This window comes from Gobius niger (assembly GCF_951799975.1).
Source record: "Gobius niger genome assembly, chromosome: 4".
NCBI classification, from domain to species: domain Eukaryota; kingdom Metazoa; phylum Chordata; class Actinopteri; order Gobiiformes; family Gobiidae; genus Gobius; species Gobius niger.
The window spans coordinates 2998241-3014468 of record NC_136855.1 but is presented as its reverse complement, the minus strand read 5'-3'; the positions used below and the strand labels follow the sequence as shown (position 1 = coordinate 3014468).

Sequence of the window (16228 nt, the reverse complement as noted above, 5' to 3'; positions counted from 1 at the left end):
TACGGAGGGCCTACAGCAGGACTACGGAGGGCCTACAGGACTACGGAGGGCCTACAGGACTACGGAGGGCCTACAGCAGGACTATGGAGGGACTACAGCAGGGCTACGGAGGGCCTACAGGACTACGGAGGGCCTACAGCAGGGCTACGAAAGGCCTACAGCAGGGCTACGGAGGGCCTACAGGACTACGGAGGGCCTACAGGACTACGGAGGGCCTACAGCAGGACTACGGAAGGCCTACAGCAGGGCTACGGAGGGCCTACAGCAGGACTACGGAAGGCCTACAGCAGGGCTACGGAGGGCCTACAGCAGGGCTACGGAGGGCCTACAGGGCTACGGAGGGCCTACAGCAGGACTACGGAGGGCCTACAGGACTACGGAGGGCCTACAGGGCTACGGAGGGCCTACAGGGCTACGGAGGGCCTACAGCAGGGCTACGGAGGGCCTACAGCAGGACTATGGAGGGCCTACAGGACTACGGAGGGCCTACAGCAGGACTACGGAGGGGCTACAGCAGGACTACGGAGGGGCTACAGCAGGACTACGGAGGGGCTACAGCAGGACTACGGAGGGCCTACAGCAGAACTACGGAGGGGCTACAGCAGGACTACGGAGGGGCTACAGCAGGACTACGGAGGGCCTACAGCAGGACTACGGAGGGCCTACAGCAGGACTACGGAGGGCCTACAGCAGGGCTACGGAGGGCCTACAGCAGGACTACGGAGGGGCTACAGCAGGACTACGGAGGGGCTACAGCAGGACTACGGAGGGCCTACAGCAGGACTACGGAGGGCCTACAGCAGGACTACGGAGGGCCTACAGCAGGACTACGGAGGGCCTACAGCAGGGCTACGGAGGGCCTACAGCAGGACTACGGAAGGCCTACAGCAGGACTACGGAAGGCCTACAGCAGGGCTACGGAAGGCCTACAGCAGGACTACGGAGGGCCTACAGCAGGACTACGGAGGGCCTACAGCAGGACTACGGAGGGCCTACAGGACTACGGAAGGTCTACAGCAGGATTACGGAGGGCCTACAGGACTACGGAGGGCCTACAGCAGGACTACGGAGGGCCTACAGGACTACGGAAGGTCTACAGCAGGATTACGGAGGGCCTACAGGACTACGGAGGGCCTACAGCAGGGCTACGGAGGGCCTACAGCAGGGCTACGGAGGGCCTACAGCAGGGCTACGGAAGGCCTACAGCAGGGCTACGGAAGGCCTACAGCAGGACTACGGAGGGCCTACAGCAGGACTACGGAGGGCCTACAGCAGGGCTACGGAGGGCCTACAGCAGGACTACGGAAGGCCTACAGCAGGACTACGGAAGGCCTACAGCAGGACTACGGAGGGCCTACAGCAGGACTACGGAGGGCCTACAGCAGGACTACGGAAGGCCTACAGCAGGACTACGGAAGGCCTACAGCAGGACTACGGAGGGCCTACAGCAGGACTACGGAAGGCCTACAGCAGGACTACGGAAGGCCTACAGCAGGACTACGGAGGGCCTACAGCAGGACTACGGAGGGCCTACAGCAGGACTACGGAGGGCCTACAGCAGGGCTACGGAGGGCCTACAGCAGGACTACGGAGGGCCTACAGCAGGACTACGGAAGGCCTACAGCAGGACTACGGAGGGCCTACAGCAGGACTACGGAGGGCCTACAGCAGGACTGCGGAGGGCCTACAGCAGGGCTACGGAGGGCCTACAGCAGGACTACGGAAGGCCTACAGCAGGACTACGGAGGGCCTACAGCAGGACTACGGAAGGCCTACAGCAGGACTACGGAGGGCCTACAGGACTACGGAGGGCCTACAGGACTACGGAGGGCCTACAGCAGGACTATGGAGGGACTACAGCAGGGCTACGGAGGGCCTACAGGACTACGGAGGGCCTACAGCAGGGCTAAGAAAGGCCTACAGCAGGGCTACGGAGGGCCTACAGGACTACGGAGGGCCTACAGGACTACGGAGGGCCTACAGCAGGACTACGGAAGGCCTACAGCAGGGCTACGGAGGGCCTACAGCAGGACTACGGAAGGCCTACAGCAGGGCTACGGAGGGCCTACAGGGCTACGGAGGGCCTACAGCAGGACTACGGAGGGCCTACAGGACTACGGAGGGCCTACAGGGCTACGGAGGGCCTACAGGGCTACGGAGGGCCTACAGCAGGGCTACGGAGGGCCTACAGCAGGGCTACGGAGGGCCTACAGCAGGACTATGGAGGGCCTACAGGACTACGGAGGGCCTACAGCAGGGCTACGGAGGGCCTACAGCAGGGCTACGGAGGGCCTACAGCAGGACTATGGAGGGCCTACAGGACTACGGAGGGCCTACAGCAGGACTACGGAGGGCCTACAGGGCTAGGGAGGGCCTACAGCAGGGCTACAGAAGGCCTACAGCAGGACTACGGAAGGCCTACAGCAGGGCTACGGAGGGCCTACAGCAGGACTACGGAAGGCCTACAGGACTATGGAGGGCCTACAGGACTACGGAGGGCCTACAGCAGGACTATGGAGGGCCTACAGGACTACGGAGGGCCTGCAGGACTACGGAGGGCCTACAGCAGGACTATGGAGGGCCTACAGGACTACGGAGGGCCTGCAGGACTACGGAGGGCCTACAGCAGGACTATGGAGGGCCTACAGGACTACGGAGGGCCTACAGGATTACAGAAGGCCTACAGCAGGACTACAAAAGGCCTACAGCAGGACTACGGAAGGTCTACAGCAGGGCTACGGAAGGTCTACAGCAGGGCTACGGAAGGTCTACAGCAGAACTACGGAGGGCCTACAGCAGGACTACAGAAGGCCTACAGAAGACCTACAGAAGGTCTACAGTAGGACTACAGAAGACCTACAGCAGGACTACGGAGGGCCGACAACAGGATTACAGAAGGCCTACAGCAGGACTACAGAAGGATGAAAGCTTTTTTGCTCTTACCCTTGTCCTTGTTCTGGTAGTCCACAGTCAGGTGGAGCAGAGGGAGGAGGCTGTCGTCGTCGAGGAGAACTTTGTGAGCGGCTTGTTGGAACGCCACATTCACATCTATAACACACAAGTACACGTTACCACAGGAATGCTACTACTACTATTACACAGTGCCAAGAGTACTGCAGTAACTCTCTGCAGAATATATGTTTACCTGGAGCAGAATCATGAGTTTCAGTTGATTTTATTAGTGGTTAGAATATTGGTATAATGCTATTACCTTATTAGCATATTAATATATTGTTATTAGCTTATTAGCATATTGGTATGATGCTTTTACCTTATTGGCATATTAATATATTGTTGTTAGCTTATTAGCATATTGGTATGATGCTTTTACCTTATTGGCATATTAATATATTGTTGTTAGCTTATTAGCATATTGGTATGATGCTTTTACCTTATTGGCATATTAATATATTGTTATTAGCTTAATAGCATATTGGTATATTGCTATTATCTAAGCTGCGGGCTGAACTGAACCTTAGTTCGCTGACAAATCCTTTTGGATGTGAAACGTTTGAGACTTCAACTACTGAGTACAGAAGATGACCCAAAGACCTTCGTTGAAGATGGACAACTCCTGTACGACTGAGAGCTTACACAGACATAATTCTGTTAGCTTATTAGCATATTAATATATTGCTATTAGCTTATTAGTATGATGCTATTAACTTATTAGCATATCGGTACAACGCTATTAGCTTACTAGCATATTAATATATTGCTATTAGTTTATTAGTATAATGCTATTAACTTATTAGCATATCTGTACAATGCTATTAGCTTACTAGCATATTAATATATTGCTATTAGTTTATTAGTATAATGCTATTAACTTATTAGCATATCTGTACAATGCTATTAGCTTACTAGCATATTAATATATTGCTATTAGCTTATTAGTATGATGCTATTAACTTATTAGCATATCTGTACAATGCTATTAGCTTACTAGCATATTAATATATTGCTATTAGCTTATTAGCATATTGTTTAATGCTATTAGCTTGTTATTAACAAGGCAAAGCAACTTTATAAAGTTTGAGATGCCTTGTGCATTTCGTGCACAAGGCATCTCAATGCGCCTTACAAAAGAAGATATGCGAAATTACAATCAGGTTAAGTTAAGGCAAAGCACATCTATAGAAACATCAAGACATGGGAAATACACAGCACACGAGGTCGCATGTGGAATTTTTGTCTTGGGGACAGAACGACCGGTCATTGACCGGGGGGGGGGCTGAGGAAACGTGTAGAGGTGTGACGGGCACAAGTGGGACCTGGAGGCATGTTTTAAGTGTTTTTGTTTGAAACGTGTTCCTTTTGCCGCGTTTATGTAACAAGGTCCAGCTGCTTCAAACCTCCTGGCTCAGGAGGAAGAGAATTATTCCAGTAATAGTTCATACATTTATAATTAGCTTTTACTTGTCACAGCAGAAGTTCAGTTCCCCAGAGCAGGTAGTTTATTATTATTAGTGTATTATTATTATTATTGTTATTATTATTATAGTTCCCTTCACAGTTCATCCCTTTTCCTCTCAAAATATACCTATAGCATATGAATATAATGCTAATAATATTGATTTCAAAAGTAATAATTTTGCTAATTACTCATTACTTCAGTTTTGGCTGTTTAGCTCTGCCACACTTAAGTTTTTAGCCACAGCTGACCAAAATCTTTACACTTTTGAATAACTACTGCAGTAAAAATATTTGATACAAGTCATTATTCTCCAATACATTTAGATTTAATGTCGGTTAATATATTTCACTGATTTTGGCCAAATTGATTTAGTAACTTTTCTCCCTTGTGGTGTTCTCACCGTGTTCTGTGACGGCGGTGGGAGGAGTCTTTAACATGTGCTGAGCCAGGTCGATGAAAACCTGGTACAGCTCTCCACGGCCCAGGAGGAAGAAGTCCTTAATGATCTGAGGACGCAGGGGACAGGGTCAAAAACCAGGACTGACCCAGGTCGAAACCTGGAATAAAGGAGTCTGACCTTGAGCTGCTCGATGAGGTCGGCCTCCTCCACCATCAGAGTCCACAGGTGCTGCAGCAGAGACGGCACAAACCCAATAATGTACATTTTAAACATTATTATCTGTTTTCTGATTCTACAGGAGAAGTACCCTACTTGGTACCGTGTAACAGTACCCAGCCCTACTGATAAAGCTCCAGTAGGGGGGGTATGGAAAAACTAAAATTCTTTCTGTGCCTTGTATCAGTACTTTGTGTCCTTCAAGGCGTCAATACAGTATGTGACTCGCAGTGAGTCTAAAAAAAAGGAACATGAACGCGCCCAGTTAATTTCCTCTTCAGCGCAAATGCAGCTGTTTTCTTTAAAAAAAACAGCTTAAGTGAAGCAAGGCTATAACTTATTAAAACTTTTGCAATTATTAGAGATGGCAGAACTGGCCAGAACTAAGGGCTGAATAAGAAACTGGAGTTCTTGGACAAAGAGAAGAGCACAACACGGCAGTGACTTTAGCGACAGACACGGAGGCTGTTGTTTACTCTGTGGAAAAGTGAGCCCTCACTCTGTATTAGACATTTTTGATGCAGAGATCCTTTAACCCCTTATTAGTTTGCTCAACCATTTGGTAGAGCACGCTTTATCGAATCAAATGTTGTTCTAAATCTGCCTATCTCTACTATTCGGTTCAAGTGTGTAATACTCCAAATATCCAGTTTGGGGTTGGTCCAGTTTAGAGTGGGGTTGCACTGGTTTAGAGCAGGTTTGGACCGGTATATACCTGTTTTGGGCTAGTTTAGACCTGGTTTGGACCGGTTTAGACCTGCTTTGGAGTGGTTAAGACCTGGATTGGGCTGGTTTGGACCACTTTAGACCTGTTTTGGACTGGTTTAGACCTGGTTTGGACCGGTTTGGACCAGTTTAGACCTGGTTTGGACCGGTTTAGACCTGCTTTGGAGTGGTTTAGACCTGTTTTGGAGTGGTTAAGACCTGGATTGGGCTGGTTTGGACCACTTTAGACCTGTTTTGGACTGGTTTAGACCTGGTTTGGACCGGTTTGGACCAGTTTAGACCTGGTTTGGACAGGTTTCGACCTGCTTTGGACTGGTTTAGACCTGTTTTGGACTGGTTTAGACCTGGTTTAGATCTGCTTTGGACCGGTTTAGAACTGTTTTGGACTGGTTTAGACCTGGTTTAGACCTGCTTCGGACCGGTTTAGCCCTGTTTTGGACTGGTTTAGACCTGCTTCGGACCGGTTTAGCCCTGGTTTGGAGCGGTTTAGACCTGTCTTGGACCGGTTTAGACCTGGTTTGGACCGGTTTAGACTTTGGACCGGTGTAGACCTGGTTTGGACAGGTTTAGACTGGTTTGGACCAGTTTAGACCTGTTTTGGACTGGTTTAGACCTGGATTGGGCCGGATCAGACCTGTTTTGGACCGGTTTAGACCTAGTTTGGCCCGGTTTAGACCTGGTTTGGCCCGGTTTAGACCTGGTTTGGCCCGGTTTAGACCTGGTTTGGCCCAGTTTAGACCTGTTTTGGACTGGTTTAGACCTGGTTTGGACCAGTTTAGACCTGTTTTGGACTGGTTTAGACCTGGTTTGGACTGGTTTAGACCTGGTTTGGACCGGTTTAGACCTGGTTTGGCCCAGTTTAGACCTGTTTTGGACTGGTTTAGATCAGGTTTGGACTGGTTTAGAGCAGATAACTGGGAGGTCCCCAAATGGTTAGAAAATAATAATAATAAAAAACCGTGTAGGGAGAAACATTAAAGGGTTACAAAGTCGACAGCTTGTTGCTCTTTTGAGTCAATATACTTTGAATACTTTGAACATGAGTTGGATTTACTTTGAAGGATATTTGTACCAAACATAAATGATTAGTGACAGAGTGAGCGCTCTCCCTGTGTAAAGATCTTCGACGGCTGCTCAGGAGGTAATAATGTAATGTAATGTAATAATGTCCTTTCTCTCTTTGTATCGACGCACAAGTGGAAATTCTGCTCAAAACATGAAGTTACAGGTGACGCTGCTGAGGCCTGTGTTTCTTTCTGTTGTGCCGTTTTAGGATTTTCTCCTGAACAATGCTTTTTTTATATACCCATGTTATTCAACTAAAACAAGATAGGTATTGGAAAAAGTATCGTTAAGGCACCGTTATCAAAAAGCAGGTATCGTGAAAGTAGTGGTATGATATCACCGTTATGATATTTGGACAGAACTGTAAAGGATTTGAAGAAATTCTCATAATTTTCTTCCTTCATTTTGATCATCATGAAAGACTGTAAAATTGCAGTATTTTCCCTCAGAATAATGGTGACATCCCTAGTGATGTGAAGCGTCTGGGGAGAGGGCAGTACCTCGGCCACGGTGCTGCGGATGTGGTCGATGAGGTTCTCGAAGTCGACTAAACTGAAGAGCGGCTGCTGCTTGAGTCGGTGCAGCTCCGAGGCAAACACGTCCTCCCTGTGTTTCAATATGGAGCCTGGAGAAAACAGACTGAAGCGTCATCCTGCACATTGATGCTGTCAGACCCAAAAATCACAAAGAGATCCCACTGACCGGTTCTGGACGGGCCGTGGTTGTGGTTCTCGAACATCTGGACGGATTCTCCCACGAACAGGATCTTCTCTGCGACTCGCACCGGGATGTACGACGGCAGCATCTCGGTGCGGAGAGAGAACTGCTGCAGCGACGGAGCCAGCATGTTCTCCTCCTCGATCAGCCTCTGCACAAGCACAGACGGCCGGGCACGTTCTTTACACCAAAACTTAGTATTAGCATCTCAACAAATGAATGAAGGTGGATAAGTCGTGTAAATAATTGTAAATGTGTGTGAAGGTTAAAGGTCAGACAGATTTTCATAGAGCAAAGCAAGGCACGTTTATTTATACCATGCAGGGTCTTGTCATGTCTTTTCACACATGTTGGAGCCTTTGTGGGTCGACCCAAGACCGCCCTAGTTTTATCAAGCGCATAACAACGATCAGCTGTTCATGAACTTATTCCCATGACAACAGACATCAACCTGTCAATGCGGCATCACGCACACACGTACACACTTCTCTGATGCTACGCTATAGATACAGACGGCATCTCGTCATAGAAGGGGGCGTGGCTTCCCCGAGGGGGAAAATAGAATCTTTAGAGAAACACAATTTTCCACTCTTTTTCTGGTGGAATATCAACTTATTTATCACACATAAATAAAGTCAAGTGTAAATCAGGCCCATATGGATATTTTCTCACAGCAGATTGTTCAGTAGAAGTGAAAAAACGGCAGTTGTAGCTAGCGCGATGATAACATGTAGCATCAAGTTAGCATTCTCCGTTATTCATGTATTTATGGGCTGTTGAACCACTTTGCTCCTCCCCATGTCTTTGTATCATTATTTAGTAGAAACTATGTTCATATTTCAGCGTTTGTTACAGTAGTTTTTGAATAATTAGAGAAAATATACATTTTTTCAAAATTGTTTTCCCCCTCAACTGTTTTTAAAAATGACCAAATATGGGCGATTCCAGAGATGCCGTCTGTATCTATGGTCACCCCTCTCTCTCTCGTGGTAAAGTACAGTGAGGCTGATACACGAGGAGGAGAAATGCACTTCCATCAGCTCATGGAGAGGAAAGCAACAGGAAAGGAACGAGGGGCATGAATGTCCTACGTCACAGACAGGACATTTATGGTAAGTTTGGATACCTGCTCTTCTAAGGTCCATAAAATCACATGTGGTGTGCCCCAGGGTTCGGTTTTAGGCCCAGTGCTTTTTAACTTGTATATGCTCAACTTTCACAGTTATGCTGATGATACACAGTTATACATCTCTGTGTCTCCTGATAGATGCAGCCTGATGTCCATTGTGTCCAGTGTTTTACCTTGAGTGCGTGTGGTGTGCTTGTGGTGGGAAGGTGGGTGGGGAGAGTGTGAATACGACAATGTGTTTGTATTTGTGTGAGGAGGTGGGTGTGACAGAATGTTTTTAAATCTGTAAAGCACTTTGTGTTACATGAAATGCATGAAAAGCGCTATATAATTATGGATTGATTGATGCTGCATTATGTTCTTTAAAAATAAGTTATTTCTTAGTGCAAAGAAGAGCTCAAATTTAGGTTTAGCTCCTTTAAAAGCTAAAACTAGAGCCGTATCTCAAAACTGACCCTGCAGGAATAATCTATGGCTGTGTTTTGCTCTCATGAAGTCTTAAACAGGTGTTTATTGGTTAGTATCTCCAGCTCTAAACCTGCTCTAACCCACTGTGACCCGTTCTGCCCCACTGTGACCCGCTCTGACCTGCTCTGACCCACTCTGACCCACTCTGACCCGCTCTAACTCGCTCTGACTCGCTCTCACCAGGTCCTGCAACTCGCGCAGCTGTTTGCCACTGAGCCCGCCCAGCCCCAGGTCGTCCTCCTCTTCGTCCTGATTGGCCGAGCTCCCGGCGACGCTGGGGCCCTGGCGGATGAACAGCTCCTCGTGTTGGTCCAAGAGCAAACCGTGGAGCATCCAGGCAGCCAGCTGCTTATACAGGACACCATGACACACACACAGGATCCTACAGAGAGAGGACAGGCATATCTGAGCATCCATGACACACACAGAGGATCCTACAGAGAGAGGACAGACATATCTGAGCATCCATGACACACACAGAGGATCCTACAGAGAGAGGACAGGCATATCTGAGCATCCACGACACACAGAGGATCCTACAGAGAGAGGACAGGCATATCTGAGCATCCATGACACACACAGAGGATCCTACAGAGAGAGGACAGACATATCTGAGCATCCATGACACACACAGAGGATCCTACAGAGAGAGGACAGGCATATCTGAGCATCCATGACACACACAGAGGATCCTACAGAGAGGACAGACATATCTGAGCATCCATGACACACACAGAGGATCCTACAGAGAGAGGACAGGCATATCTGAGCATCCATGACACAAACAGAGGATCCTACAGAGAGAGGACAGGCATATCTGAGCATCCATGACACAAACAGAGGATCCTACAGAGAGGACAGACATATCTGAGCATCCATGACACACACAGAGGATCCTACAGAGAGGACAGACATATCTGAGCATCCATGACACACACAGAGGATCCTACAGAGAGGACAGACATATCTGAGCATCCATGACACACACAGAGGATCCTACAGAGAGAGGACAGGCATATCTGAGCATCCATGACACAAACAGAGGATCCTACAGAGAGAGGACAGACATATCTGAGCATCCATGACACACACAGAGGATCCTACAGAGAGGACAGACATATCTGAGCATCCATGACACACACAGAGGATCCTACAGAGAGGACAGACATATCTGAGCATCCATGACACACACAGAGGATCCTACAGAGAGGACAGACATATCTGAGCATCCATGACACACACACAGGATCCTACAGAGAGAGGACAGACATATCTGAGCATCCACGACACACACAGAGGATCCTACAGAGAGGACAGACATATCTGAGCATCCATGACACACACACAGGATCCTACAGAGAGAGGACAGACATATCTGAGCATCCACGACACACACAGAGGATCCTACAGAGAGGACAGACATATCTGAGCATCCATGACACACACAGAGGATCCTACAGAGAGAGGACAGGCATATCTGAGCATCCATGACACACACAGAGGATCATACAGAGAGAGGACAGACATATCTGAGCATCCACGACACACACAGAGGATCCTACAGAGAGAGGACAGACATATCTGAGCATCCATGACACACACAGAGGATCCTACAGAGAGGACAGACATATCTGAGCATCCACGACACACACAGAGGATCCTACAGAGAGAGGACAGACGTATCTGAGCATCCATGACACACACAGAGGATCCTACAGAGAGAGGACAGACATATCTGAGCATCCATGACACACACAGAGGATCCTACAGAGAGGACAGACATATCTGAGCATCCATGACACACACACAGGATCCTACAGAGAGAGGACAGACATATCTGAGCATCCATGACACACACAGGATCCTACAGAGAGAGGACAGACATATCTGAGCATCCATGACACACACAGAGGATCCTACAGAGAGGACAGACATATCTGAGCATCCATGACACACACAGAGGATCCTACAGAGGACAGACATATCTGAGCATCCATGACACACACAGAGGATCCTACAGAGAGGACAGACATATCTGAGCATCCATGACACACACAGAGGATCCTACAGAGAGAGGACAGGCATATCTGAGCATCCATGACACACACAGAGGATCCTACAGAGAGGACAGGCATATCTGAGCATCCATGACACACACAGAGGATCCTACAGAGAGAGGACAGGCATATCTGAGCATCCATGACACACACAGAGGATCCTACAGAGAGAGGACAGGCATATCTGAGCATCCATGACACACACAGAGGATCCTACAGAGATAGCGACCTGTATAGAGTATGTATTAGCATTGAGCGCAGCAGGAGTGACTCTTTACTGAATGGTTTGAGCGTGTTTCGGGTGTGCTCTTACTTCTCCAGCGCGGTGCGGACGGGCGGCAGGCCTCCACAGCTGTGTTTGTAAACCGTCTCCAGGATCTGACAGCCGTGAATCTGAAAAATACGTTTAAATTGTGTTTTTCTCAAGATCAAGTTGATGAAAATTACAAGTAATTTGAAGGACCATATCTGTGACATGTTTATATTCTTGTATTCACAGTTTCAATGATCCCAGTGGTGGTTTTCCTTAAGCACTGAATTGTGTCAGGAAGTTCAGTCACTTCTTTTCGATTTAATTTACGTTTTTATGGGTTGAAAATATGCTTCATTCATAATTTTAGTCTAGTTAATCAGCTTTAGTCTAATTTCAGTAACATTTTGTGTTACTGATGAAACATTCATTCATACCTTCTGGGCCCTGATGGTCTCCACCACCACCATCACCGACGGGAACAACAGCTGGAACTGGAACAGAAAAACCATGAATGTGCTCAATAAAAACACTGCTGTAAGGAAATACATATACAGTGGGGAAAAAAAGTATTTGGTCAGTTTCACATAGACATTGTATTGGATTTTGGCCAAATACTTTTTTCCCCCACTGTATATGGGGAACAGAGTGTGGCGCCCCCACCTGGTCCAGTTTGTAGTTGACGTGTGAGATGGTCAGGTGAGGATCTCCCAGAAACTGAAACACAAACACATGATCATTAAGTCACTCTCTACAGAGCCAGCACTGAAACACCACTAGAAGGAGTAGAAGGACTGGACACGGATTCTTAAAAATTCAAAGTTGAGATAACCTCCTAACCCCCACCTTTTCTCCAGTTCAGCTCTACCCAAATCTAAAAGTTTCTCGACTGGAGCTTACAGCTGTAGGCCAGTGCCATGGCTCATTTGAACAGTGTTAATTTCGTCGACTAAAATATTTAGTCTTAATTTTAGTCAGTGTTATTTTTTCCGACTAAAATTGGACTACAACTAAATTAAAAGTTTCTCATGAGACTGAAACTATGACTAAAATGTCCAGATATTTTACTCGACTAAAATAAGACTAAATAAAAATGAAAAGGAGAGACTAAAATCATCCAAACTTCTATTGAGCGTCTGAAAGAGCCTCAGATCATGTAAATTCTCTGCCAAATGATCAGCTCTGAGCTTTGTTCATGTGGAGCAGCTCCATGAAGCAGAGGAACAAGATTAAATATGATTAGAATGAATATTGTAAATGCAAAGTCGACTAGATTGGTCTTAAATTTAGTCGACTAAATTGACTTGCAATTTTAGTCGACTAAAACTAGACTAAAATTGAAAAGTTTTTTTTGACTAAATCTTGACTAAAATTAAATTACATTTTAGTCAAAAGACTAAGACTAAAGTAAAATATGTTGTCAAAAGAGAAAATTACTTTTGTCCCACTGGCAGCTTCACTTATTTCATGCAGGATTACCTTAGAACTGGTCAAGCAAAGTAAACCTGGTCCGATCAGGAAAAAGAAGTCTAGTCAATCAATCTAAAATCTAGGTAATGATTTAAAACTGACTTCACTATTAGATTAAATTACAAGACTTTTTTTTTAATCTATAGATAGTTTTCTAAATCACTTCAATGACTCAACCAGGTTTGGCCTTTTACAACATTTATTTGGATCAATCAAAGAAAAAGCAGATACAAAATAATGACAAATCAAGCTCGTCCCATTATTAAACTAATAAACGTATGATTGGATGGTACAAAGTCTTATTTTCCTGCTTCTCCTGCTGTTACAATTTAAAGAATATTTACACACAAATGTAAGAACGGAAATTAAGAAGAAAATACTAAATACGTGATTTTAATACAAGAAAAGAAGATGTGTATTACTCGAAAAGGTCATCTTATTATGAATTATTACAGTATAAAAAAGCCATATTCCGTGACAGCATGTCTCCAACTTTTGTTCTGAAGAAAACACAACTGTCCATCAGTGTTTAAACTGGGCTGTTGCAACATTAAGGAGAGACTTCTGTTTGGATCTAGGTCTGTTCTTTATCGTGGTCACAGGGCAGGACTCTGAGCTCTTCGGTTTTAGCGTCACCAGCTTTTCCAACACTGAAATAAGGAAAGATTTTCTCAGTGAAAGTGTCAGAGTGTGTGTACAGGTGGGTCATGTGATCAGCGTCATAGAAGGACACTTCTCCCAGTTCATAGTCCAGCTTCACCCTGATCCTCTGAGGACGAGTCTCCACTGGGACTGGAACACGACAGCCGCTAGTGTATTTCCCACTGCGATGTAATAAAGCCCAGACTCCATCTTTAGGTGAAACAGTCCTCTCTCCTTTCCTGTCCACAGACTCTTTGGTCGCTCCTATGTTCCAGTTTGGATGGTCTCCCACCTCCACGTCCCACTGGTGAACCCCAGATCTGAATCCCTCAGAGCCCAGGACCTCAGAGTATTTACTGAACCTCTCTGGATTATCAGGAGCACTGGCTGCCCATGTCACTGCCCTCAGATCCTCAGACAGATACAGGCTGTTTGCTGCAGTGTTAGGATCCAGAATAACGGGGCTGTAGGACACGATGCTCCTCATGTTGCTCCACACTCTGAAGCCCAGGTTGCCCAGGACTTTTGCCTGGTCCAGGAGCAGTCCTGCTTTGGGCTGTAGGCGGGGCGTGGGGCTTTGTGGAGGTGGGCTGGAGCTGCCCGTCTGCAGATGTTTCTCCAGCTTCTTGATGCTGTTGCTCAGAGAGCTCAGCTTCTCCCTGACCTCCTGTAGCTCTGGGCCCATGTTCTGAGTCTGTCTGAGCTGCTCCTCTCTCAGAGCAGATAAGGCCCTCTGCTCCTCCTCCTGAAGGAAGCTCTTTAGCCGAGAGAACTCCGCTCGGATCTGACGCTCGCACTGGACCGCCTGCTTCTTAGAGAACTGGACCATTTCATCATAGGTTTTCTCCAGATCTTCATAGCTCTGTCTCTCTAATCTAAGAGTCTGTAGCTCAGACTGAAGCTGCTCTGGTGGTTTCTCTGCCGTCTCCTCTGAAGGCACAGTTTGCTTCCTCTTCTCTCCTCCCTCTGTCTTTCCTCTCTCAGACACCTTTAGTCTCTCAGTGAAAGAGTCAGACAGTTCCTTTACAGCAAGGTTCCCCATTAGGCCCTTAGACCATGCCCTTCTACAAACCGGGCAGTTCTTGGTCTGGTTCTGGTCCCAGTAGTTCTGGACACAGCTGCGACAGAAGCTGTGGTTACAGCCATGAGACACCGGCTCCTTAATCGTCTCCAGACAAACAGAGCAGGTCAGGGGTTTATCCAGAGCTGTGTTTTCTGCCATTGTCCAAAAAACTATTCCCAGGTCCGACGCCTCGGTTTATCCTGCATGAGAGGAGTCTGTTGTGAAATGGTGACGCACCTGTGCACCAGATTCTTTCTGTTCTGAGTCTTCCTGCTCGACCAGTTACTAAAACTTGCAATGGCCTCTGACAGACTCGGGCTGTGGCTTTGTGCATCTGATAAATGAAGTATGGTTTATGTGTTCAGTTCAGAGTGTTTTTTGGACTTTTTACATTCTTTTTTTTTTTTTAAATCAATAATAAAAAGTATTTACAGTGGGAGGATAAGGTATGAACGCTTTGGAATTTCCTACATTACACTGCCTAAATTGGTCATAAAATGTGGTCTGATCTTCATCAAAATCACAAGAATGATTAAATTGTACAAAGTGAGGCCCATCTTTCAGGGCTGAGTTTGATTCTCATCAGATCAGGGAGGGTCAGATAAAGAGCCAGAATGATAATCACTTAAACACTTGAAGCTAAAACTGTGATTTCGATTCCATTTGGACTAACCGCTAAGTCCTGACAGAGCCTCATGTGAGTAGAGAGTCGCAGAGTAATGAGCGTAAAGCAGCCTCACCTCGTGCTCCAGGTCCAGCAGAGCCTGTCTGTACGGCTGCAGCATGGAGTCCAGCCCCGTGCAGAAGGCCCTGAGGTACACGCCGTGCAGCCCGGTCTGAGCCTGCGCCGCAACATGGTCCTACACAACACACACAGCACTCATGTCACTGTACAGTCTGCAGGCCTTACAACACATGTGTCAAACACAAGGCCCGCGGGCCAGATGTGGCCTGCCAGATGATCTAATGTGGCCCTTTTGTACAGGATGAATTTCTGAGTATGTTTTGGTGTTTCTCCCTTAATGAATGAATGGCGTGAGTGGGCACGTGCACACGCATAGTGTCATGTACTTCTGCACCACGGGGTTTGGTGGCGCCATGGGAATGGTTTACACTTTAGCGTGCACGCTCACCTGAGCTGTGTTCGTGCTGGGCCTGCAACATGGCGGTGGGTGAGCTTGGGGAGAAACTTTCTATTGACCATATATTAGGGTGCATCATATGCCCCATATTTTTTTAAACTTCAATGGATCATTTTGTCCCTAGTCTAGCTTTTTTATATATATAAAAAAGAAAATGTATGGCAAAGTTTGGTGAAGTTTGAAGTACATTTAGGTGGTCCACCATTCAAATCAATGTTTTGTCAAAATATCGAAAATGTGCAATTTAGCGCTTATTTGCAGGCCCGAGGTATCAGACCCGGTCTGGAGCTGTTAGCCCTGGAGGTAAAAGCTTATAGCACCTGGTATTCTCAGGCGTCTCCAATCCAAGCACTAACCAGGCCTGACCCTGCTCAGCTTCCAAGATCAAAAAATGGTCTGGATTGTTGGCACTCAATGTGTTACAGTCACAATGTGCTGAATCTAACAGCCCTGTAATAACAGTTTG

The 16228-nt window shown here is 46.9% G+C and overlaps 2 protein-coding genes across 2 annotated transcripts in view; both read right to left on the bottom strand.

Annotated features, from left to right (window-relative positions):
- The window catches only part of tubgcp4 (tubulin gamma complex component 4), a 58903-nt gene that overhangs the window by 38836 nt on the left and 3839 nt on the right, over positions 1–16228 (bottom strand). Inside the window, exons 3-12 of the mRNA XM_079555111.1 lie at positions 15361–15480; positions 12109–12162; positions 11883–11939; positions 11509–11588; positions 9319–9520; positions 7527–7692; positions 7325–7449; positions 4995–5045; positions 4818–4923; positions 2944–3048 (exon numbers count right to left, since the gene is read on the bottom strand). Coding sequence (XP_079411237.1) covers positions 2944–3048; positions 4818–4923; positions 4995–5045; positions 7325–7449; positions 7527–7692; positions 9319–9520; positions 11509–11588; positions 11883–11939; positions 12109–12162; positions 15361–15480 — 1066 coding nt within the window. The remainder of the gene's footprint in view (positions 1–2943; positions 3049–4817; positions 4924–4994; positions 5046–7324; positions 7450–7526; positions 7693–9318; positions 9521–11508; positions 11589–11882; positions 11940–12108; positions 12163–15360; positions 15481–16228) is intronic.
- Positions 13486–14799, bottom strand: LOC306962570 (nuclear factor 7, ovary-like). Its single transcript, XM_079555751.1, has one exon. It carries the CDS (start codon positions 14777–14779, stop codon positions 13490–13492), a length of 1290 nt encoding a protein of 429 aa, XP_079411877.1. The 5' UTR covers positions 14780–14799; the 3' UTR covers positions 13486–13489.